Below are 27,314 nucleotides of genomic sequence, written 5' to 3'. Positions count from 1 at the left end.
GCAATGCTGCCTTGGGCGGTGCAGTAATAATATGCATGAGAACGTTGTAATTGGCTATCACGGCACAAATGCGCGATTATTTCCACTAACACGGGGAACAGCACCTTTCCGCAATGTCGGAAAAGGTTACGTTTCACTTTTCATTTGTAGTTTTGTCCCTGAAAATGTTGCCTTTATGTTCTTGTTGAATACGTGTATTCACCGGTGACTTTCTAAATGCATCCATCTATTGATTTGCTTTAAACAAGACGGATTGATGAGTTTGAAGGCATGCGCCAGGGTTGTGACTCCCAAGCCACAACATTATGTACACCCCACACCAGGTAATGAGAGCCGATATGATTTTTATTGTGACTGTGTGTAACTCATTACGTGAGGTGGACCAAAATATCACAAACGGCCGTCAGCGTCATGCAACGCTGTTTTAGGTTTGCAGGTAGCGTTATCGCTCCGCGCGTCGTTAGCTTGACACATTTGTTTATGGATCACGCTTTGTGATGATTGGCATTAAAAGTCAAAGCAGCATTATGTTTAGGTTTTATATACTGCAGGTCTGCCGTCATCGATGTCGAATGCTTCGATAACGGCACGCTATCGCTGTAAATTACGCCATGGATTGCAGCCCCATTTGAGTGCTGTACACTTTGTACGACTTGAATACCGTTAGTATAATAGATATAAACATTGGTCTTTTGAACTGAGTAAAAACAATGTCTTGCAATGTGTAATGCGAAGCATCTGGTTCGAAACTGACTTTAGCCTCGTTTTCTTTTTAATGTATTATTTTATATATTTTTATGAGGCCATATTTTAAATATTCCACATCCCATTTTTATGCCCTGTAACCCATCTGCAGTGAAATTGTAGCAAAATGTAATTTGAATAGTGTGTGTTATGGCTCAGTTGGACTCGCATTATGACTAAAATAAAATAAAAATACAAGTTTCACTTTACTCAGTAAAACGGCCATCACTGTTGCCTTGAACAAATTCTTTGGATGCCAAAATCGGACTCCTTTTTATTTTTAAGTTGAACACAATCTGTTCTGGAACACTGGTTGTGTTTCGGTTTGCTTTTGATTTTGAATTCCATTTCATTAGAATTTTGAGTGTCAAAAAGGACTGATTTTCTCATGTTAAAACAACAAAATACGCTACCTTAACTTTGATGACGAGTGTCAACAAATTGTTGTCATCATGAACCCATTACCGCATTAAAACGACAAAATACGCTACCTTTATGCCAATAGACAACAAATGATCAGAGTTTTGTCACCTTGCAGAATAAAAGAAGTTAAAATCTTTTTCAGGGAAAAAGATACTTGAGTCTTTTTTTCCCCTGAAAAAGATTTTTTTTATCATGAATTTTACCAGCTCAGGTGCCTTCAAGATCAGTTCGACTGTATAAAAGCACTTCTCAGTTTGATGTGTTAAAGCTCACACTGCGTGTGTGTGTGTGTGTGTGTGTGTGTGTGTTGCTGATGTGTGTGATGAAATGCGAGTATTCAAAGTGGGTCTGCAAGGTGAGAGGTCACTTGTACTTCTCTGTGCACACCTCCGTCTTTCAGATCTTGTGAGCGTTGGTGCCCCCCCACAAGATTTGAATAAGCGCCATCTGTTCTATTCCGTTTGTGCTTGTCTTGTTGGACTTCCTCCTACACGTCAGATTGGCGGTAAAAAAGGACAACAGGCTGAAGTGGTCGTCATGGCTGTCCTTATCCTACGCACCAGCCTGTCTGTGTGCGAGCAAGTCCAGCGAACAGCGAAACGGACAAGTAGTGCCTTGCTCTTGCTCTAAGAAGCCTAATCTCATCCTCACCGTCGTAAAACGCATCAATGGAGAGTCCCCGACAAAATGAAGCTTCGGCGTTTCAGCAAATAGTCCGTGCATACCAGCGTTGGGGGGGGGGGGATAAGCATTTCCCTTGATCATTATTGGACCGAGAAAGCGTGTCCATCTTCTGAATGTGTGAGTATTTGGAGAAATAAAGAAAGTGACGTATGGAATATTTGCTGAATTGGAGAGAAAGGAAATGGGGAGACAGAAATAGCGCAAGTGGCTAACGGGCCAATAAATGATGCGCACTTCAACTCAAGTGCAGTGTGATTGGTTTACGCTTTCCCCGGGCATTATCCGCCATACGACCAACACCGTATGGGTGCATTTTAAATCGTCTCTGCCTGACGTGATTGCTGATGTTGTAACATCCGACTGACATTAGCACCGCACAAATTGAGAGAAACACTTAAAGTAGATGGGAAGGTTGGGAATTTCAATGGGGGCGCACCAAAGCTGCCAGGCAAACATATATTTTTTTTAAGCCTGGCTGCCAGGCTTCGTGCAAAATGCCACATTTGTCGAGTTGCACAATTGATTTTCTTCCAATTTATGGCCTACGTCCCCAAAACATTCTCACTGTAGCGAATGAATCCATTCACGCGCAGAAATGTGTCCCTGTTACAAGCAAAGCAATGCATTCCCAAGAATTGTGTGCGCTTTTCGCTCCTTCTCCTTAGGATGGTTCTTAGAAATCCTTACAGTACGTGTTTTTGTTTTGTTTTGTTTTGTTTTTTTTCCTCAGGTATTCCATTGTAAATATCTGACCTGTAACATCCAATTTTTCGGTACCAGTTGCAATTGTTCAGTGCAATCTTGCCTATTGATTGTTGTCATTTCATGACGAAAGAAACCCTCCGCCTAAAAGCTCAATTTAAAAACATCGTTGATTACGACAACGAACGGAATTCATGCCGGTAGGTTGGCTTGCTTGACTGCATCGCAGCCCTGCGTCGTGTTTCTTTCTTTTAATCACACGCTGCCTGGCTATGCAAGCTATCGCCGCCCTGCAACGCACCTCGGGGTGCAAACGAGGATGGGTTTAATAATCAAATAATCAATTTGTCAATTAATTGGATGAGAAAGGAGGCTCGATAATAGCATTATGCACTTTACAAAACGGAGCGTGCTGCTTGGATGCAATCAGCGGAGGCACTGTGGATTCAGTCTCAACCAATTTGCTTTTAAAAGCAAAAAAAAAAAAACAGCAACATGACGTCGGGTGAATAGAACCGCTTCATACGAAGGCCTTGGCTATGGCACTTCTCGAGGAAGCAATGTTTTGATCTTTACAGCACTGCCTTTCAAAGAGGGGTTAAGAACTTCCAAAGATTGATCCTCCCATCCCTCGAGACATCATTGCAGCAATTTGTTTAATTGAGCCTTTAAGGGAATGTAGCCAAACGTTAATCCGTAGTTTTAATGCTAACCTGACTCGGATTTACTGATATGAATGAAATCTTTGAAGGTTGTGAGCTGTAACAATAAAATACAATTAGAACACTGAACAGCGCAATTAAGTAAGGAAGTGTCATTTGTAAGAAGTTAACACGATTAACTCACTTAGAAATTCCATTGCATTAGCATTGTTGGGTGCTGCACTTCATCACCAAAACAGAGAGTTCTGCTTTTTAATGAATGCAGTTGTGTGGCTCATGGCATTGCCAAACATATACCCACATCCCTGCGTTGACAACATAGGCAAAATTTGTTATAAACATTATGCGAAGCCACCGGCGGTAACGCTGTTGGCTAATGTTCATCGTTGCTAACATTGCAATCTCTGCTTAGCTTTTTGCTTTGACATAATAGTGCTTTGACCATTGCTTGGTGGCTCTTTTGTTCTGGATCTTCAGACAGCATAATTTATCATTTCATTGGGTCAGACACTTGGTGTGGTCATGTGAATTTGTGTTCTGCAACAAGTGGGGTGTAAGTGCAAGAATGTCTTGCAGACAGACACGTTTTCAGAAATAAAACGGCATAAGATGTACTTGGTTCTTTAAGCTTGTGCTTGATCACTTGGCATACTCTCGAGAGCAGGGGTGTCAAACTCCTTTCACATTGTGGTCCACATATTGACTCAGTAGATGTCAAATGGGCCGAACCATTAACATGACATCATACTGTGCTATGAATCACCAAAATCACATATATTTCCTTTGTTTTGGTCTCAAGAAGCATTGATTGGCATTTGATGCATTTTTTTTCACTTTTAAATTATCCCCCGGGCCGGATCGAACCTCCTTAGTAGCCGGTTCTTGCCCGCGGGCCGTATGTTTGACACCCCTGCTCTAGAGACCCACTGTTTGTATTAAACTGAGAAAAAAAGTCAATTTTCCATAATAGGTCTTCTTTAAGTTTTCCATACCGTACAGTTGCCTACTAATTTCCATGTAAATAAATAAGACCTAACCTAGTCACTGACAATTCAAGCCAATCTCCCAATTTTTCCCACGTGTCCCTTGCATCTGTGCCCTGGTCTCTACAACAATCCAAATCTCCAGATTCAATTTAGCTCGGCCCATGCCTCAGCCTTTAAGCCGGTGCCAGCCAGGTTGAGGTGCGGGTTAGTCAATCCAGCTGATTGAAGCACTTATAGTGCAGGATGATGGTGGCAACCGGTGATTGAATGGGCACCTTGGTGGAAGATGGTTTTGGGGGAGAAAATGCAGAGAAACATCTTTGGAGAGACACTTGGAAAACATTATGTTGAGAAGTGCAGAAATAGTGGAATTGGTGAAGGGTGGATTGAGGATAGAAAGTCGAGATGAACAGACAAGGGAAGTTGTATATCTGAGTCTGTTGCTATTGATTGGGACTCGAGGCCCTTGTGACAGCGGAGCATTTTATCTCTCGTCTCTCCTTGGAGGGACACTGCCAGCTTCCCTCTCTGGCCTCACCCTCACCTCCTCGGTTTCATTTCCCCACACGGCCTCTTGTAGAGACTCTAAGCTGCGCAGCAGGCACGAGTCCAGATGGAAAGAGATTCTTATCGCGGTGCCTGGCTCGACTTTTCCTCGCTCGTCCCGTCTACTTTAGCGGCCAAGGCGCTGCGACATTGCTGTCACTGTGTCCTGTCATACATGGCACGCACGCACGCACGCACGCACAAATACACACATCTCTCATTGTCACACTGTGGCGAGCTGTCACTCAGCGGACAGTTTGAGATCCCGTTGGATCTCTGCTATGCTTTCGACTGAAAACTGCTGTAAGAACCTCGCCAATCTGAGCACGACTGAATATGTTTGGAACAAGGGATGAAAGCAGACATTTTTTAGTCCCAACATGACCAACCGAGATTTTTGAGCTTGTCGTTAAATGGGACATTAGTAAGGAGGTATAAAATAATATGCGAATAGCCGGGTCCCCATGAGTCTTGTTCTGCAGAAAATCACACACTCTATACTGTATGAATGAGTGAATCTCATTAGAAAATGCTAATTCACATCTGGTTCGGGTGATGCTGAGGTAGTTTGCATATATTGCCAAGTTCGTCATCACTTCGCACCTTCATGTTCATATCAGTAAAGAATTTTAAAAAAAAGTTAATTACCTGTACAAATGCTATTTATTGAGGCCAGTCGTGGTAAATCTTACACTGGGGGGTGGCTGTATTCGAGATACTGTATGGGTAGATAGTTAAGGATTAATTGACGGATAATAAGCCATGAGTACCAACCGGCCTAGAAGATGTTCTAAAATGGAGGAATTTCATAGCTGGACTGATTACGTAATGGAATGGAAGCTCTGGTTGCTTTGTGGGTCTAATATATGAGTTCTTAGTAAGGTACATTTGCTGCATTACCTTACATCCTGCTCCCGATGTTGCTGCAGTGAAGCAATCAAAGTGTAATACTAGTGTCAAGCGTATTCCGACTCTCAAATTATTTTTCGATGATGGCCTAATCTTATTTAGGTTTGTCCGACGCCAACCCGACTGAGTAAGGGTTTTGAGAGGATGAGCGAGATTTCATGTTTCTGCATATATTGGTGTGTGTTCTCCATACTCTTGTGTTTATTAATGTTTTTATAATAGGCTAAAGATGCAGCGCTGTTCCTCCAGTTGATTAGATTAGTTAAGCTAAGCGCTAACCCTCCAGGGCCTGCTGCCTCTTCTCTACGAGATTACCAGAGCACAGCTACAGTTTGAATATGAATACAACATGAATATGGATGCGCTAGCGACTATTTGTGTTCGAGCCTTTAAAACGCGCACGGGTAAAGTGCGGAACTTGCTGGATAATTGCCTCCAGGAAACGTACGGTCGGGAGTCTAGTTGGGATGGGCTGCTCGCGTATTCTCTGATGCTTTGAAGCCATATCTGAGCATGGCGGGGTCAGCGAGCATTTTCTCTTGTTTTTGTTCGACAATGTACCTGCATAACGCATGCACGTGAGAGAATACGCTCACAGACGCAACGTCGAGTTATTGACACACATGACACATTGCAAATCCTGCCAAACGAATATCTTTGGGGATGTTCAACCGAGCGTGAGCAGTGAGAGGACTGAATTCGTTCAAGAGTAACCTTTTGTCTGGATAACACTGCAATGTCACCTCGTGGTTAGTCGAGCTCCAAGTGTCATTTAACCCGCGGCATGAAGTCATTAGTATCAACTGGGCAACAAAAATGAAGTGGATTCACTGGCGTGTAAGGTAAAAGCAGCATCATTAAGTCGCTGCTGGAAAGTTGAATATTGCAATATTACAGACGGTTTAGTTTGCCAAAACCGGCACAAAAAAAATAACAATGCCGCAATGTAGAGCAAATAAATAAATAAAAAATATGGTTCATACATCATTTGTTTAGGCACGTGTGCTTATTTGTGTCCTACTTAGAGTCAAATAAGATGAGACCGAAAAAACAATAATAATAAATAGACCCTCGTGAGGAGAAGCGTTTCAGACAATGAAATTACGTTAAATATTATTCCATGGAATCTGAAAATATTGCACATACAAAGTGAAAGGGAACAATGCACTCATGCTCTCACGACTAGTTCTATCTTGTGCGGGTGCGATTGGTGTGTTTTATAAGTGAAGGGTGGAGTGAAGATCTATTTATCCCTCCTAAAACAACTGGCAGCACAGACTGGCAATGGCTCATTTGCCTCACCTGCTGCTTTGCTGGATGTCAGCCGCGTAACTGACTGAGCAGTGAACTTTTCCCTTCAACTGAGTTGTTTTTCTCATCTCTATCAATCCTCTCCCCAGCCCCTGTCCCCCTTCAATCTCAATAAATCTCTTAGGGATGCCTCTCGTCAATACACAGGGGAACTACTTCAACTTATAAATGCCTCTCCTCAAATACACACCTCCCATTCCCATTTTAGGAAGAACAATAATAAGGACTGCCACCATCCATCTCCAGCTCTATCCATCCACTTTCTGTAGTGCTTGTAGTAGGTCAGGATTGCGGGTTGCGGGTCAGCTGGAGCCTTTCCCAGCTAACTAAGTGCAGGAGGTGGGTTAGAGAGAGCCTGGAGGGGTCACCAGCCAATTGCAGGGCACATAAAGACAAACAGACATTCACCCGTGGACAAGTTAAAGCTTAGAAGGAACATACGATGCATGTTTTGGGAGGACAAGCAAGCACTGAATGGAACGGTCCGAGCCGAGATTTGACCTCTTGATCGTGACGCATCTTTAATATTTTGAGCCGACTTTCCACCAAACATTGCAGGTCATTGGGGTTTACGTTTTGGTAGCTGCAGCTCCGATTTCATTTGCATCGTTTCAAGCTATTGACAGATCAGCCTAGCAGATACCCGCACGACAATTTACGGAATCAGCATATTCCGTGTTGGTGGACAGTAGAGGAGGCAGGCATGCCAGTTTAGCTCATATGCGCCCTTTGCCTTTATTTAGAGGGGAGGTTGGCGGACCTGGCAGCATGACAAGGCTCTGTAAACTGATTAAAACACAGCGGTATGATTTATAAGGTTTATTAACTCACACAGATGCGCGCCCGTGCGTTCACACACAAAAACGGTCAGATGGGCATGCCTATAACTGGTTCTGTCCTCCGGGAAGTCTTTAATTGGTCACAGTGCTTTACCATCTGGGGTTGGTGTGACGTACGGAGGGAGGGGAATGTAGAGATGCAGGATCCCGGCAAAAAAAAAAAAAAAATGGAGGGGAGGAAAGGCAGAGCAGCACGGGGACAAAATCTATTAGGGTTTCATTACTGGCACCCTCTCTGCAATGGGAATCACGATAAGCTTGATCAATGCTGTTTATAGTGTCACAGCATACCGCTGCACATGGAGCACCCCTGTGCATCGGAGCAAGCCTTTGGGTAGATTAGGTAATTGCTGTCGTGGGATTTGTCAGGTTTTTTTGTGGTTGTTTGTGTGTGTCTGTGTGCCTGTCGGGGTGAGGTTTTGTGTGGATGCTGGCGGTCTTCGCCAAATCCCACGCGTCCCCGCAACCCCGGGGACTGCAGGGACGCGCAAGACAAACAGTCAGTGCCGGCTGTCGGATGGAGAAAGTTGCAGCTGGTAAAGATGGCAGGGAGGGGAAAAAACCGGGGAGGGAGATGCTGAATGGAGGGGTATTTCGTGCATGTTTTGGGCACGGGAAATAAATCTTTGATGTTATGAAGGATTTTAGTCAACGATAGCTTTGCGCATAGCTCCTCTCAAACGCTCTTAGGAAGATTTGTCTTTCATACTCCCACTTCTCTTCAGACTACCCCTCCTTACGCCTTGCCATTTAATCTCCCACTTACTCTCCATCTTCGCAACACACTCCCTCAGCCTCATTTCCTGGCTGGGCCTTAGTGAAAGGTAATGTCATAATTGTTTATATACCTGTGTGTGTGCGCGTGCCCGCGTGTGCGCGCACATTTGCACACATCTTGTTAAATCCTCCTCTTGTGCCTTTTGTATAAACAGCATCTCATAGTTGAGTCTTCTCCCCGCGAATCCCCGTCTTATCACAGCACTCAGCTTTATAAATCCACGTCACCATTCTACCCTCAACGAGAACAAAAACCGACCGCTTCATTCTTTGCCTGGCGCGCACTTGGCCGCTCTTCCACATTTGCCTTTGTTATACCAGCGGATCGTGCCGGTCAATTAGAAAAGTGGACCTATGCAAGGCTCTAAACATGAAACTGGTGAAAATTTGCGGGTTGAATGAAGAGTGCAGCACTTCAAGCCCGATATTTAATAACATAGTGTATATACAGTGGGCGGCCCGGTAGTCTAGTGGTTAGCACTTCGGCTTTACAGTGCAGAGGTACCGGGTTCGATTCCAGCTCCGGTTTGCATGTTCTCCCCGGGCCTGCGTGGGTTTTCACCGGGTGCTCCGGTTTCCTCCCACATTCCAAAAACATGGATGGCAGGCTGATTGGACGCTCTAAATTGTCCCTAGGTGTGAGTGTGAGTGTGAATGGTTGGTCGTTTCTGTGTGCCCTGCGATTGGCTGGCAACCGATTCAGGGTGTCCCCCGCCTACTGCCCGAAGACAGCTGGGATAGGCTCCAGCACTCCCCGCGACCCTAGTGAGGATCAAGCGGCTCAGAAGATGAATGAATGAATGTATATACAGTGAAACTCCTCTACAACGAAACCTACATGGGCAAAAATACCCCCTAGTGTGAAAAAATCTTCAGACGTGAACACCATTCCAAGTTTCCTGCCCCCGATACAATGAAAAAAATGTTTGCGTAATACGAAATCTCTTTCTGTGCTCTTTCCTCGCGACGAGATTCACTACAACGAAGTCTAATCCAACAGCGACCTCTACTGCTTTGTTCAGAAACGGGAACAGCAACTACCACACTGGTTTACACATGCACAGTAGTCCAGGAAGTATTTGTTGTTGATAGTTTCAGAACGTTGCGTTGCTCAAATTGCTACAAAACGGACCTTTGAATGTCAAGCAGCTAAGACAAGAAAAGCTCTGACGCTGGAAGAGAGGGTCAAAGTGATCAAAATGAAAGACGGAGGAAACAAAATAAGAGACATTATCCAAGAAATGGATGTAAGTGAAAGTGAATGCTGATCGTAAATTTCGCAATGTCTTTCCCTTTTTTTCTTTCTACACTGACTATATGAAGTGTCAAATAAGTGTATGCTCATACGTATGCACTATTGGAATGAAAATATAGAGTACACATACGTTTGTGTGTGTGTGTGTGCGTGTGTGTGTGTGTGTGTGTGTGTGTGTTTGCATCTGAGATCTAATTTGCTCCAGTGTAAAGCCCCCTGTTGTGAAATATTTATTGCGGCAAACATGATTTCGTTGTAGAGGAGTTTCACTTTTTTCTTTGAGCCGACTACTTGACTAACTCACCCATAAACCTTTTGCAGTGTATGAATGAAGAACCAATATTTTTGCACACCCCAACTGGCATCCTCACTGGGCGACAACAGTTAAAACCGCCATCAGGTATTATATCTCGATGGGATTACAGAGGGTACTACAAAGCCAATATGGCAATTGAAGTCTTCATCAAAGCGCTTAGGGGGCTTCCCATCAGGCCACCTTTGGAATCAGTCCGCATTACATTAATGAGGTAAAGCGTAAAACCTTCATATATCCACGCGACTATCATACAGTCTGTTCGAGATACACTGCGTGTATGTAGACTAGTTCTTGAGGGTATTACGCCGGCCTTGTTAAGTACCATGTCAACAAGCCTCGCAACATAATTGTGCAATCCTTTTTTTTTCTTCTTAGTGAAAAAGGCTGCTGATCGACTCCCACTTGATGTTTTTTTTTAAAGCATATAAATGAAGTTAAAAATAGTGAAGGTGAAATGAAGACTGACAGAAACTTCAAACACCACAGCTGTTATCTAGGATCTAACAACAGACATTCCAAAACAGATTTTATGTCACATTTCAGTTCATCTTAACACAATACGAATTAGAGTGGAGAATCCTGATCCCTCTCCTCACACGAGTAGGCGGAATGCTGAAAGCTGCATCAACTAGACAAACCATATGACATCACAGCTCAATGCAAAGTAACCCGCCGATGAATTTGACAAAAAGGGAACGTGACACCGCAAACAATGGATCACGTTGGATGACATCCGGCATTTTGTCTTCTAATTGTTGGCGTGTCACTGTTTATTTGAAGAGGAAGACGAGCCATATTTGAGAAGAGTCGCTTTATGTCAGTTCAAATTAGTCAGATTGTCGCATCGAGGGAAGATTCTGTCAACAAGTCAGAGGGCTGCGGATGATTTGGCTCATTTTAGGTACGGAGCCCTAACGTGGCACTTTTTAGCAACTGCAGTCATATTGTCAGGATGAGTTCTTTTTGCACCCCTTACAACTTTGGAAACTGGATTAAGCTTGAAGAGGTGACCCTGCATTAAGCCAGTCGTTAAAAAAAAAAAGTCTTACTTACAATAACCGGAAGGACAACAGATAAGATATGATCAGAGCAGTCCGATAAAAGGCACTTGATTGCCGGAGGCAGACAAGAGCCAAGATGCAAGCTGTGCCCATAGTCAAGTGCTTTATTACTGGGCGAAAAATGCTCAAAATAAATCAAATACATTTTTCTTTTAAACGAATAATGACTTGTTGGTGAGGTCAGATGGGAGAAGCCATCAGCGCTGGTCCAAAGGTGTAACTAAGAATGTTAATTATGTTAAACTCGACATTGGCCCCTGCTAGGAGGGGACACACCTCCGTCGCTGTATACTTGCAGGTATAATGAGCTGTAATAACCAGAGGAGGTCGAGTTTTATGTATCCTTCTCAGATGCTAGAGGGATTTAAAAAACATTTTTATGACTCTTATGACTGACCCAAAATAAAAAAGAATCAAGGAGCCGTTAAACGATTAGTTAGTGAGTGTCTCGGAATTCAATAAATTGTTCATGCTGTGTTGTAAGAAAGTCTTTTAAGAGTGGCATGCTGATGGAGGAAGTCGACAAAGAAATATGTGATAATTGGGTGCAGACGAGCTAGTGGGTGAGGAAGGGAAAGGGAAGCGGGGATGAGGCGAGGTGGGGAGGGCAGATGAAAAAAGCTCCAGTGAGGAGAAAATGGGACAGAGCCTAAAGAGGGATGACTGTTTGGTGACACCAGAAAGAAAGCTACCGAGACCCCTTTTTATTAAATTGAAAAACCCTCCTCCTTTCCATCATCGACCTCTGAGCTCTAATGTGTGGACACCACAAACCTACCCAACACACACACACACACGCTCTTAGAGAGCGCTGTTCCATTAGCAAAGGACGTCCCACCCCCTAACCGAACATCTCATAAGAGCCTCCGTAAGATTGCTCACATTCGACCACTTGATTTCATCTGGCTTCACGTTTTCCAAATATTGGCTCTGTTCTGAGACCTCATTAATCAGACTCTGTATCATGCATACGAGACTTTTAGCTCATAGCGCCTCATTTGTTTAGCATAGCGGTTGAATCCATTTGTTTTCATTTGGGTCGTTTGCTTCATAAAACTTCCGCATCGGCCAAGTTTGCATTATAGAATTTTTTTTTCTCCGTCTGCTTACAGGCAAACTGTTAATGCATTGTTATTGCAATATTGGAGAAGAGAGAGAATCCTTTAATTTCCATCTACTGAGCTGAGGAGTCACAGCGATTTATAGTGTAGCATATTTCTCACCTGATTTATGAAGCTCACTTATTCAAGTTGAATGGGTTAGGAAATAATGTTTAAATACATATATACTGTATCTTTTCCTCTCTGAATATTGACACCAACAGTTTGGAATTAGTATAAAAAGGGATCTTGATTGACGATGCGGATAACAGGGAGTCCATGGTTTGTTTTTGGACATTTGGCTACATCACCCAAATTTGCACAAAAGTCTGAAACAACGGAGTCACATTGACTCTGTCATGGCATATAACAAGGTGATATCGATATTTTCTTTCCAACCGAATTCACGTCATCTCAAAGAGTAAACTATCGCATTTACTGAAGCACTTGATCGTGACGTGATGAATACCTGATGCAGTTGGATTGATGCCGCACTGTGACACATAACACTGGATCGTAATATTAATACTTTGTCACCCTAATATGAAAAAAATAAATGAAACTCGCCATGTGCTCAGTCTGTCTTCAGATAGTGACTGTGGTAATATCTGATGCAGTTGAAGCGAGTGATAACAAGTTGCAATATTGACATTACCCCCCCACCCCCACCATACTTGATGCTAATGTAACATTTACACTGCTCAAATGATTTCCGCAATGTAGAGCTCTTTACGGCCTCAAAAGAAATTGCCGATGTCACCATTGAATATCTGACACGTGCGGTGTGTTTGTGCACATCCTTGAGCAAACTAATAAATCCCCTGTTATGGTTCTCCAAGAATTCACTGTTGACCTAATTATATACAAGGGTTATTAATGGGGCTCATTACTTTTTTTCTCTCTAGTCTACAGATTTTCTTTTTCACTAAAATCACTGATATGAATTAGGAACATCAGAAAGCAATTAACTTGTTTGTTTGGGAAAGCCCTAAACCACTTCGTTGAAGAACAGCCGGCATGGATTCGCATCCGAGCAGCACGCTAAGTATGCCATTAAAAATAAAATTAGAGTGTGAAAATCTCAACAAATATTAAAAGGTCCGCTGAGTGAAACCAGCGTTGATTTACAGTAGAAGAGTGAAACTTCTTCTTTCCGGGCCAGTAGCTTTGAAGGATGCTGGCATTTTGCCGGAAAGATGTTGGAAAGAGAGCATCATCAATTCACAAAAGAATCTCTCATGCAGCATTTTGGCAGCGGATCCCACCAATCATACGCGCAACATAAAATGGCCGCACTAGGTTGCATTTAAATCATTAGAAGGATCTCATGCTTTTGAGGCCGTGTATGATAATTGTGTGACATAAGACTTGAGAAGAACCCTTAAAAGCAGCGAAAGCGTTGAGGCTATTCGCTTCATCTAGGTTTCCACTCAGTCGCCAGGGCTCCTCTGATCATGCTTCTGTGTTGTATTATGGATGTAACCCCCTGCTGAGGGCCTAGATCGCACACCGCAGCCTTCAACTTTTTGACACCAACCCCCCTGACCCAACCCATTGCCCCCCCCCCCCCCCCTTCCGTGCTGCTGATGTCTCATTTGGCACGGCTTCTTATTAGGTTTACAGCTCTTGAGGATAGTTTGAAATGTCAGAGTTAGTGTTCCAGTGTTGAGTTTGACGACCTGTTTGATTTCCCAACTTGTCTCTGCATAAAGCTACAAAGAGAATGCAGTCACCCCCCCCCCCCAACCCCCAATCTATTGCAGGGGTTGCATTCCCAACTAACCTCATTATCTGTGAAATCTGCCATATAAAACTAGCCAGGCGGCCCGGTTGACGAGTGGTTAGCACGTCGACCTCTCAGCGCAGAGGTCGTGGGCTCGATCCCTGCTCCGGCCTTCCTGTGTGGAGTTTGCATGTTCTCCCCGTGCCTGCGTGGGTTTTCTCTGGGTACTCCGGTTTCCTCCCACATTGTAAAATCATGCATGCAGATCAGATAAAGCAGATCAGAAAATGGATGGATGGATGAAAATATCCTGTTCAAATACTCTATTTGCATGTTTTTACAGCATTTTTAACGTCTTTAAGCCCAGTTTTAAAATCACGCAAACACATCACATATTGTGAACACGCCCCACTATTTGAGAAGGACTGCTGTAGTCCGACATTTATTTTGGAGAAGAATCTGTGTTTGGTGGTTGCATCTTCTCGGCAGGACGCGTGTACCAGCACAGATTTTGATTGGGACGAATGTCGGCGCCATTTGAGTGTCAGTGCTGGACAGCTGCAGGCTTGCGTTTTTTTGCGCCTGTAATGGGCAGCATTTTTCAAAGCCCCGTTTTGTTCGCCGGAAATGGCTGCGCTGTTGGACAGTCTGCATTGGTGCGGCTGGATGGATGGCTTGTGGAGCCGAGGATGAGGAAAGAGGTGCATCGGTGCGGAATGTGGATGCATATTTTGAAGTGATAGTCGCCGCTTGGAATTGAAGCGGATTTACATGGGACTGGAGAGGTGAACCAATCTCTTTTTTTTCGTTAATGGACTGTAGAGTCCAGCTTCTTGTTGACTTTAAAATTTAGCTTGTTGTGTTGGGTCCTGAAACCGGGTACTCCCACTTGAGTTGCGGTCATCCTGCCTCGGCGATGAGGCTTTCGAATCGCAACTGAGGATCACGCCCGTGCTCCATCGTCCTCTCAGCATTTTTATCAGTTTCACCAAGTAATTAACATTAATTGCCCCGCTGGCTCCGCCAAATGCCCATTTGAGTTGCACCAACACGCCGACACTTAACACGCTGCCGCGCTCCGTAAATCGGTACCCACTTCAGCTGTGTCTGAACATCTGCTGCACTCGCCCCCTGTGAATGCTTCTCTTGCCAAAATGTACCCATTTGTCAATTGCATGGATATTTTCGATGAGATAAAAAATTTAAACATCTAAACTTGCTTAACAAACCCTGTTAAAAGCCACATACAGTTGGAATACTATCCGCCTCGGGGTGCTGGTCAACTTTGTGAGCATTTAGCTCCTCCCCAAGAAAAAATTAAATGTAACCATTACAGGATCCAATTATTGCCATCATGATGCCTTTTCTGAACTTTTCAGGCTGTATTCGAAGTAGCATTTGAAGTCCAACCAGCCAGAAATGAATGACGTTATTGCGCTCTCTGAGCTGAAGTCACACAATTTTCTGAAAACTTGTGCAGCATTCAAATTTTGTAATTCCACTGTAAAACCTAACGATGTTTGCTGTTGCTTTATAGAATGTAATGGAGAACAAAACTACAGCTACATAATGGTGGACTGGCACTTGTATGCCACTCATCCTTTTGGCTGTGCATTTGAGCCCATTGGTCATGTGTGGTAGCCTCCACTTCCTAATGAGGCGCCCATTATGCTGCGATGTTATGCAGCATAATGGGCAATCCACCAGTTGAGCAGCAAAGAAATACACTTTTCCATTTCAAACAAAACTATAATACGAGTACATGTGTTGCCTCGCCATCAAGCTTGACATACTACTCACACACGAGCCCACGCGCAAGTCCTTTTTTGTTTGTTTCTACCGTCTGCAACTTTAAAAAATACATTTGAACAAAGTGCAAGAAAAGAAGTTTGATTGTATGCAATATACAGGTCACTGTAGATAAATCATCTATTTTTACCACCTCTCATCTTTCCAAAAGTCCTCTTCTCGGCTGTTTTTGTGTCTTCCTCCCCCCTCTTACTTGCACATCCTCATGTGCAGACTTAAAAGGGCAGCTTGAGCAACGACGAGCGTCGCTCACTTCAGAGGTTTGACGGAAGGAGAAGATCGGCTGGTAGGGAAGATTAAAGCGAGAGAAAAAAATGGAGATGAGGTAGACCAGGAGGGAAGATTAATGGTGGCCTGACAGCCTATGTGCCCGTCAAAAAGACCAAATAATAAACAGAAAGTTTATTTTTTTCTTTTTTTTCCTTCACGCTCAAGCACAACAAACCAAAATGCGAAGGATGAGGAGTCAAATTCAAATTCAATATTAAAAATGGAATCCGAGGAGATAAATATGTGCTGTAAGCGCTTGAACCTGCTAAATGAGGTTTTGTGGTTAGACCCTTCAGGCAGGTATCCACATATGTTTAAAAAAAAATGGACTCCACGAACCTCAGGATAAGGCAGTAGAAGAGCCATGTGATTTCTCCCAGCCAGTCAACAATGGATTTATATTATTATAGCATTTTAATGTTCAAATATTTTAGTGGCCCACACGTATCAGACGTTTGCCTCACGTTTTTGAGGATCAGAGTTCGCATTTCGGTTCCAGCCTTCCGATGTAACGTTTTCCCGTTAGCTTCATGTAAGGCTTTAAATCGTTTACGGGAATGAATACAAAATGTAAATGGGCTGTTTGTCTACAACTGACTGGCAACAATGCCGCCTCTTCCCCAGTCAGCTGGAATAGGCTCCATCAACCGAAGATCACATGGGGGGAAAAAGTGCAGTTTATTACTATGGCAGAACTAAGATAAATTATTTTGGAGTTTTTATGGCATTATCAATGTGTTGATTCAAGCCATTTAATGGATTCATTCTTCCTAGAAAAGAAATAGTAATAATGAATCCAGATTATTGCATAAAATAAGCTATTGTCGGAATAAATGAATGCATAACCCAAACCAATAAAAAAAATAAAGCAAACTTCTTGGAAGAGATATCTCAAGGAGTCATTTATTGGACAAGGAAACCACATTGGCCTTGAATTTAAGTGAAAAGGGTCGTCTTGCAGATCTGAATGCTGTAGAACAATTTCATTGATTTAAGCCGACAGGGAATTATAATGGAAAAGTTTGGAAAGTTTTCCATTCTGGCGAAGAAAAAAAAAAAGTATTTCAGAGGGTGCCCTAAGTGTTATTAGCCTTAATGAGCATTTCATTCAGTGTGGAATGGCCATCTAGAACCACGTTTACCCAAACAATCAGGCTTCAAGGTTGACATTTATGACATATAGCGGCAATAGTTGAGGTAGTTGAAATCACTGCTTTGAGGTCTCAAGTGACAGCAGAAAGTGTGTGTTTGTGCCCACGAATGCCTTCTCATTCTCTTCCTAATCCGCTCCCAGATTGAGGTCAGTGGGGCCATTGCAAGATCGCCACAGCTTCACTCAGAAATACCGAGATTGGCTGACGTCCCCTGATTGGTCTGCTATCTCAGACTGAGCTGTCTTGAGGTCTGATTGGTTTAGGGGGTTCAGGACTCATCCCAATGTTAAATGTCTCCTTAAAGAAGTGAGGCCATGGGCTGTGACGCATCAACTTGCTGAATTCTTTCAGTCCACGGGGACTTAGAGGGCTTCACAATAGATATCGGAGGTATGCAGGGGCACAAGGTTGTCCCAGTGATGCTTTTGCTGTTCTAAGAGGCCCGGAGAATCATGTGGGAGGGTTGCTATGGCGATGGTAGGTTGTAGCGTAGGTGTGTTGTTGTGGTAACAGTCTCGTGCGGCTGCCGCTCAGGCTCTGATTGCTGAGCATTCAGTCTTTTGACGAGTTGAACAGTAATTGACAATTTAAGTGCTATCCCATGTAATGATGCAGTAATAAATGTTTTATTACACCCTAGAAATTACAATGGCCTATGAAATCATTATGATCATCAAATTGTACAAATATAAATTGTATCTCACCTTTTTGTCCTGTTCGTCACCAAGTTTAATGGTTTCCTTTCAGGCTGGACTACATGGACACAATTTCATTTGTCTATTTATGCTACATATGTCTATATTACTACAGGTTCCGTGAAAACTAAGCATTATTTCAAAGAAAAACAAAATATCAGTCCAAAAGCTGTGCAAATTGCAGTTTTATAAATTAGAATTCATTCACAGTTATTAGGTCACCAAAAAGGATTTCAATTCACACGATACTGCACAGGTGCTTTAATCATAAATAGAAATGTTTTTTGTGTTTATTTGCTTGCTTGTGTTAATTGCATCATTTTCATGTTGTTTCATACCAAAGCTCCCATGCATATGTGGCTTGACGCGGCATTACATGGCTTTAGTGCTATGGTCCGCCGCACAGTGTGGTGTGTGTGTGTGTGTGGGGGGGGGGGGTGGGGGGGTGGGGGGGTGTTGGGGCGCTGGCGCTGGCTTTAGGTGTTGATCAACAGCAAACTTGAAATATATTGCCCAGCCCGAGTTTCCTTACTCCAACATCATCATTTTTGTTTTGTGTTTTCAAGTGTAACATTTTTGTAAATTATCCTCATGTTTGAATTAAAAGAAAATATTAACCCACTTATTTCAATAAATAACAGACGAATTGTTCACGTAAATATGTCATTGATTTATTTTATTTATTTTGGCCGAGTGTCTCTTCTTTTGTGTCGATTATAATGTAATGTATTGGTAGTCAAAATTTTTAATCTGGCTAACTAACTCGAAAAAAAAGGAGATTACAAACTTTATCCGATCTCGTTCACTCACGTTTAAAAGTGCGTTACACTTTAACGCTCAGGGTCCTGAATTTGGAAGACACTAATTTGTAGAACAACAACAGGATTATATCATAGCGATATGGTTCCGCTGAAATCCGCCTGCCCAGCGGTAAGACCCATTAAGAGAGTGAGTCTGCCCAGCCAGAAACCATTATAAACAGAGTCTCTCACTATAAACACTGGCACCAGCCTACTTAGAGTCCCATATTAGTAATTTTATCATACAAGCAACAAAGGTGTATATCAGCAGAAAAGGTTTATTGCACCCAGGACTAATATTGCCAGAATAATTCACTTGAGGTGAGCGAGAAGTGGATGCGAAGATAGTATTCAGTCAAAGAAGTGCAGCAAATTGCTCCTTTCTGCGCGGCTGTACAGCCGCAGCAGAAAGTAGCACCTCATTAGAGGGCTGCTGACTTTGACCCTCTCTTATTGGACACTTTGTTTTCCTGCTACGTCTATTTTAACACCGTTTCTCACTTGAGCTGCACTAACCACGGTATTTTCTTCTCCCCGTCCTCTTGTCTATCTTCTTCTCTGTGATCTGTCTGACTTTGGCCCAGTTTGGCTGTGCTGCTCGTTCTGGCTGGCCCCGCTCGCTGTAGCCCCTGTTTTTGCACAACAGAAACACATTCCCAGTGAAATGTATTCATAGCTGCTCTTTTGCGTTTATCCGACTTGAAATATTTTGAAAAATAGTATGGCCCGCTATCATTAAAATTAATGGTATGGAATATAATATCTCCTCATGGTAGCTTCCTCTCAAATAAATACACATATCTATGACCCAATTAATGGTCCAGCACTGCACCACAAATAAATGCCTCTAAAAAAAACAACCAAACAAAAAACAGTTAATGTTAGTGACGGCAGAGGCATTACAGGCTGTTCCGTGTGAGTCATCATCTTGCCGACAAGTTTATGCGGCGGTGAAGTGTGTATGTTCGGGCTGGCATTTGCTTACCTTCACACGTCGCTCGGTGGGCTGGTTCTCGTCCTCCCACTGGTGAGTGTGCGCTTTGGTGTCTGCTTGTGAAAGTAAGACTCAGAGTGTTGGGGTGAGAGGGGAAGGGGCGGGTTGAGTGCCTGAAAACGTTTGGACATCATCTTATCAAGCATACAGATTCAACTATTTGCATACATCCAGAATTTTTTTTACACACAATTTTTAAAAAATGCTGGCCATAATTTCGTACATTCCTGATAATAGTCATTTGGTAGATGTAAAATAAATAACAGATTGTGTCTGATTACGGTATATTTACGTTCGGCCTAATGGTACGATAACTTACCGTTATCACGAAATACTAAACGACTCTTAAGGTTGACAGCCAAGTACAGTAAATTACTGGCCTCTGACTTAAAGTGAATAGAACGCCGCTCACAGTTCTGAGTTGGTTAAAAGTAATTATTTGACGTATACTGATATGCGTACTCTCAGCAGTTGACGAAATAACCAACCTTGACCGCACAACCTGAAGAATTACCGTAGGTTTTTGGCTCCGTTTACGGCTTTCAAAGCGAACCCCTTCGGTTATGATGTATTCGAGTGCCTGGCTGGTCCACTGAAGTTGCTACGCCAATATCAAAAAGCACGTCCTCGGCTTTATTGCAAGCCAATGAACCATGGCGGTGACGTGGAAGCTGTTATTTGAAGCACAAATTACAGCACTCTGTAGCTTTAGGTCGGGTAAGATTCACCGCACACAATTATGCTTTGACTTGCGTCATTTGCTCAATTAACTTGATGTCATGCTGTTTTAACTTCTGTGCATTGAGCACATTCCTAGGCACCGTGCCTGCATCCAATATGCGCATATCACAGTCATACGTTTCACCTTGCCATTGAGGCGAATTTGCTCCATAAATTAAAATTGACAGTCCTTTTCGACATCTTTCAGTTTCGTCTTTTTTTTTCTTATTTTTAATGAACTTCTACTGCATGCTTATTCATACATTCATGAAATTCTCCGGAGCCCTGTGCTGCTGTGAGGTGTCAGCATACTCTAGCATGTTAAAGACGAACATGAAACCGGAAGATATGGGTGTCGCTCATGTCAAAGGGAGAACAATATTTTTCTTCCTCCAAAACAGATCTTGAGGCACTTTTAGTTTCTATTGATACAACTATTTATTCTCACTACGAGCAGACATAAACCCCAAATTGTCTGCTGTAGTCAAGCCAGTCCTGCACATTAAACAGCAACCTGCTGTTTCTTTATGGACTGGGACGCAACACTTAAAATAATGGGTCATTCTAACCTGAAACAACCTCGGCACTCATTCATTTTGATGTTAAGCACTTCCTACCTGTGCATTCCCTGAATAGATTTGCACATTGTATATGCTGTACCCCTTGTTGCGCCAGGAACTGTATTTGGTAGTCAAATTGGAAGCCATGTGCCTCACAATGAAGAAATACAACAATGTGAGTTCCGTCAGTTAAACAAAAGACGGGAACACGGGTTAGAATCATTTTTGGGGAAATTACAATGACACCAAAGTATTTTTCAAAGGGCTGCCGCAATTGAATATTTTTAGAATTGACTAGTTCATCTGTTAATAGAGTAATTGAATGAAAATTTCATTTGTGTGATGAAACCACAATGCCAACACATCATATACTGTATATTACTGTATTGGCTCGAATATAAGACGGTGTTTTTTGCATTGAAATAAGACTGAAAAGTGTAAGTCTTCTTATATTCGGGGTCAAGACATTATACCCATTCAAGACGCTAGATGGTGCCAGATATCATTGAAGCGAATGCTGAACTTGACTCCCCAGGCCAAAATGAAGCCCTGTCACGAAGAATACAAATAAAAATAGCGGTAGCACAAAGAAGAAAAATTAAAAAATTGCGGTAAGAAAGAAAAGAGAGGAAAATAATAGAAGAGATAACAGAAAAGAGAGAAACGTAGTGACAATCTGGAGAAAAGTGGGTCGAAGATCGGCCAGGTTAACCGGCAGCGGAAATTAGGAGAAATTATGAAATTATATTATAATTTACATTTCAAAAACCAGAAGCCATTCATTTATGAATGTGATTGCACTTTAGTTTACATATTTAAATGTTCGGATATTAAGTAAGATTTGAATGAGGCAAATAACCAGATTTTTCTCTCAAATGTATTGTTATAATCATTTGTTTCAGATGTACTGTAATTATTTTCTTTATGAAAATTAATTTGGTGTTCAAAAAGTCCTTTTTTCAAACTTGAGTCTTGAAAAAGGGGGTCGTCTTATAATCAGGGCCGTCTTATATTCGGGCCAATACGGTACATTAATTTATACACCATGCATGTGATGAGCAAGTTTTATTGTAGTGCACTTATGTGACCATCCTCACATTCTATGCTCGATGATCTGTGATTTTTCAGGGCCTGATGTGTGCATCGGCGAGTGAGAGTTAGTTGTTTTTAGCTCAGGTTAGCTCGTGCCCGAGTCCTATGCTGTGTGGACCGGTGACGAGGCAAGAGGTGTGGCCCTTTAGTTCACCTACTATGTATGTGCTGCTTGTTTCTTTTATGAATTTCGTCTGTTCCACACGGCGATTGAAAATTCACTCTGGCTATCCATGACCTTTTGCAGGGGCAGTAAAATACATTTCGAACTAGCAGTGGTAAAGTCTATATCATATAGTCTCTGACTCTCTACTCCATCATCGAGCCAAATTCCAAGTTGTGTCAGCTTACACATGACTTTTGCCCCACCTCTGACTGAGATTCTCATTTTCTCTTTGCAGTTATTGCTGACTCACTGACAGTATCCGCTCCAGCCCAGACCCTGTCCAAAGTGGAAGGCGATACTCTTCAGCTGACCTGTGAAGTTTCCCGGACCACAATGCAACATACGCACTTGTCAGTGGGCTGGTATCTGAAAGCGCCCGATGACGCATCCGCCCCGCCTCAGGAGCTGCTCACCCTATCGAAAGACTTTGTTTTGCGGTCCGGGGGTCCGTACCGCCAGAGGATGGCGGCGGGGGACCTCAGGCTAGACAAAACCAGCGCCACATCCTACCGACTTACCATCCACACGCTGCAGCCGGTGGACCAGGGCCTGCTCTACTGCCAGGCTGCGGAGTGGATCCAGGACGCCGACGGCAGCTGGTTTGCGATGACCCGCAAACAGAGCGACAAGACCCCGCTCCGCATTCAGCCCACCGGTGAGCCAAGTGAGGGATGCAGATTTGATTTCAAAGAGACAAGAAGCAGATGTACATCACACATGTGGGGGCTGGCTTCCTGTGATTGCTGATCAGCCTCTCACACTAGGCTCATTAACTCTCTAAAAAGGGCTTATTCAACCTGCACAGACCTCCCACTGATGCATTTGTGTCGGTTTAGCGAGCAACATTAAAAGTATGGGCAAGGATAGTGTAAATTGCTTTTAACGGTGCACAACAGGTGTCGACAGTGTACAGTGCCCGTTGTTCCATGTAGCAGTACAATAGGAGACCATTCGTGTACCCAAGGGCTAATTAATGTCGGAAAGGTTCCAGGCCTGTTGTTTCAAAAGAAAAGATGAAATCCAAACTGAGTTTTCATCGTCAGTTTGGACCAGACGAGCGATCATCACATCTGTAAAGACATCCTGCAGTATTTGCTTCATTCGCGAATGGAAGAATTTGAAAACATTTTTCGTTTCCTGCTAAAAGAAGAGCGTCTCCTATTTCTTTTTTCTGTAGGGTCACGCAGCACAAGATTTTGTGGGTCTTGAAAGATCATAAAGTGCGTCATTATTTTGTTGGCAATCCTGGGAAAACGGCTGGCAGTGACTGAGTTAGCAACCATTCAGCAGAACAAAACCCATACGCATGCGGCACAGCTAAACTTGGATCAACTTATCGCCTCCTTCACAAATACATATCACTGTAAGCTACTATCTTGTGTCAAAATATGCACTACAAAAAGGTTACAAAAACTGTGAAAAGGTACATCGTCAGTAAATAGCCCAAGGTAGTGTAGGTTCCCCATAAATTTTAACAGGAGCATTTGTAAATAGCGAAAACTGCGACTGGGCCCTGTTTCACTCGATCGCTACTTCCAGTTTGGACAACGATTTGGCGTGGACACCAGTCGTGGTTCTTCTTGAGTGCATTAGCGTGAGGCACGGTGCCGGCCGCCGGCAACTCTGATTGTCCGGTCGGTCGATCGTCTAATGGAGATGACAAAGTGCGGGAGGCGGTGGAGGAGTTAGAGGAAGAAAGAGGAGGTAGGACATCGGGTCAAGTAACATGATGGCGTCGCTGTTGGCTTATTATGCCTCATGATAATTATCTCATAAGTAGTCAACCCCCCCGGCCTTGACGGATCAGACACAAAGACAGCTTTATGGCTCGTCACCGCACCTCCCACCCAACTCGACCTCCTCACCCCGTCACTCGAGCTGTGCTGTCACCCACTCGGAAGAAGTCGTTTGTTCTTTGTGCGCCTAACTGGAAAATGGCCCTTACGTCTGGCTGGTAAACAGCGATGACATTAGCGCCATTATCCAGGCACAACACAGGCTTGGGTGTCTCTACAAGCGAATCCCTTCAAATTAGACTCATTTTTGGCCTTTAAGAATGAAATATCATTTCCGCTCAGGAGCTGTACAAGTTGATGGCGCCCCAGACAGCGTTGGCTGGTGGTGACGGGGGGGAGGGGTGGGGGAGGTAGGTGGTGGGGGGCGCCAACAGAGATGTAAAACAAGCTTGTCAGATGACTCCTTGCTACTTCAGGGAGGCACAAAAGAGTTCCCCTCTCTGAACCCGTTGTCACTCTCCTTCTTCCCTGTAATCCATAATAGATTACTGTGTTGTTGCATGACGGTGAACACAGCAGAGGTTTGCCTATCATAGTGCTCTTGATGTGTGTGATTTTTGGATTGCTTTGTGTTTGCTTACCGCCAGGCGAGAGTGAACCTTGTTTAACTTTTTGGGGGTGAACTCGTCTAGTTGGTACGTTTGCAAATTTGACAACCGCAAAGGGGAGGGAGGATGTTATCGGAGCCGAGCACAGCACCTACATTAAGCTCCCATCATAAAAGATGGAGTGGGAGACGGCCCCATCACTAACGAATCGCCCGCACCCAGCATCAAAGAGGCAAGCCTTGGACGGAATCTTTTTTTTTAACTCTGTTTTTAAGAACTTTTCTTTTTACTTCTCTATTATTTTTTAAATCAACTTCCTCATCTTTTTTGAGGGGTTTCTTTTTTTCTGTTTGTGTCTTGGATTAGTAACCAGCCCATCTGCCTCAGAGTTGAGAGGTTCTCGGTTCAAACAGAAGTCCAGGCACTTCTGGGTAAAGTTTGCGTTTTCTTCCGTGATTCCAGTGTCCTCCCACAATCCAAAACAAGTGTTACAGAAAACAGAGAGAGATGAAGTTGCTTTTAGTGTCTTGGGCTTATCGTGTATACTAATGCTTTTCCATTACAAGTTCTAGAACAGCCTGGCCCCCAGTGTGCCCCTGGCCTTGGTTGTCCTGTCCTTGGTCTCCATTTTTTGTCCATTAAAAAAGGCACCAAATAGTAAGGCTGATTTAAAGTGTGGACTCCCCCTGATGTGAACTGTGCGAGCCAGCATCGAATTCTGAGGCTCCTTATACTGTATAATATACAGTATGTGTATGTGTGTGTGTGTGTGTGTGTGTGTGTGTGTATATATATATTATATATATATATATATATATATATATAATGTATATATAAATTTATAATATTATATTTTTGATATAATATTATTTATTTAAATTAATATATATTATAAAATTTAATATAATAATTTATAATATTATAAATTTATAAAATATATATGTATGTATGTGTATATATATATATATATATATTTTTTTTTTAAGTCATAAAGTCATAAAAAGATGTGGGTTACTCCAAAAAGTTGGATGTGGTGAAAATAAAAACGAAGGTGTCAACATGTTGAAAGACTGAACTCACCTTTCTCCCATACATTTGGACCACAACTTTTGCTATGTCCGTCACAGGTCCATATGAAATTGTATATATGGTTAAGTGTTGCTGTAAAACACATTGCGTTGGAATAGCAGGGCAGAACTAGGCTGGTTCCCAGTAGAACTGGTATGGAAAAGGGGCACATGTCACAGTCAACAGGTTCTGTGTTCGAAACTCCCTTGGGTCCCGGCTTCCTCCCACATTCCTAGAAGGTGCATGTTAAATTATCCACAGGAGTGAAAGGTTGTTTGTCTGGACAGTCTGTGCTATGGGATTGCCTGCAAAAAAATGGCTGCTGTTCATTAGCTCGAGACGCTGCATTTCAGACGCCGCAGTCTCCGATTTGTTGTCGCAGTAAATTAATCCCCTGCTTTGTCACCTCTTGGATAAAATTAAAGTATCTAGATTAATTCTTGTTCGTTGTTAGTCTACTTCCAACTGATGTAATCATGTAGTTTTTACAATGCCGCATAGTTTTTGCACCTTATTCTTTTAAAGGTGGATGAACTAGAGCCGTAACTGTACCGCAAGAAAGCAGTTTAATAGCAGAGCCCTGCCTGAAAGTAGGAATGAGAAGATGATGTTTCACTCCAGTCCAGTAGATGGCAGCCATTTGCTTTACAAAGGGGTTAACAAATGGCAAACAGCTGATGGAAAAAGCTGTCATGTTGGCTTTTGTACATGCTTTTTACTACGGTAGTCATAATGAGGAATTTAAAAAATCTTAAATGTACCACAGTGTGATTTATTACTTTTTTTTCCCGCTTTGTCATTGCCACTCGCCTCCACTTCACAGTGGAGCACAAAAAACTCAAAACAAAACCATCCTTTGCTTGTTTCGCCTGGTTATGAACTTGACTTTTTGCTTCATATTTTTTTAACACAGCATGTTCGAAAGCCTTAAGTACAGAAAAAGAGCAATGAATAATTTTTCACAATTGAAGACTTGGACCAAACAATGTGGGATTTGGAATGTCACTTCTATTCGATATTATTAATGACATGAATCTAGACTTGATTGTCCTCATCAGGAAGGCAGACCACCAAGTGCCAAGATGAATAGTGAGCTGTCATCATTCCTTAGTTGTCGTATCAGTATAAATCAACCCTCTTGAATAGCGTCTACGCAAAAAGATTTGGGCTCTGGCATCGTAATATATGCAGAAGATTACTGTTATTTATTCCCGTTCAACAATCAATCTGCGAGTGACATCGTGGCGGTTAAAGCTGCAGCACATCACGCGTTACATTTGGTACATAACACACTGTGATGCAAGGTGACCACATACAGTGTTGAGAAAGTGTGCGCCTCCGACAATTATTTAAATGGCTTGGAAAGCACTCACAGCACACTCTGAGAACAAATTTCACTCTGTTCTGTGTGTTGCATTGTTATTTTGTGCTGCGATTATGGCTGTCTTCTGCTGCACTGCCTACTCTATTTGTCATAATGTGTTCGGTCTACTTGCTACGACTATTTAATGCGTGCTGATAGATTTATTGATCTTTGAGAATTATGTCACGTGTGCGGAATTGGTTGTGAATTGATTGCATGAGTTTTCTCAACGACAAAAAAA

The 27,314-nt window shown here is 42.8% G+C and overlaps 1 protein-coding gene across 2 annotated transcripts in view; it reads left to right on the top strand.

Annotated features, from left to right (window-relative positions):
* Nucleotides 1-27,314, top strand: part of igsf3 (immunoglobulin superfamily, member 3) — a 90,442-nt gene that overhangs the window by 28,386 nt on the left and 34,742 nt on the right. For both annotated transcript variants that reach the window (XM_052082743.1, XM_052082742.1), the window contains exon 3: nt 22,534-22,953. In XM_052082743.1, the coding sequence (XP_051938703.1) occupies nt 22,534-22,953 (420 nt within the window). The remainder of the gene's footprint in view (nt 1-22,533; nt 22,954-27,314) is intronic.

Source organism: Hippocampus zosterae, chromosome 12 (assembly GCF_025434085.1).
Source record: "Hippocampus zosterae strain Florida chromosome 12, ASM2543408v3, whole genome shotgun sequence".
Classification (NCBI taxonomy): domain Eukaryota; kingdom Metazoa; phylum Chordata; class Actinopteri; order Syngnathiformes; family Syngnathidae; genus Hippocampus; species Hippocampus zosterae.
This window is presented reverse-complemented; position numbering and strand designations above follow the sequence as displayed.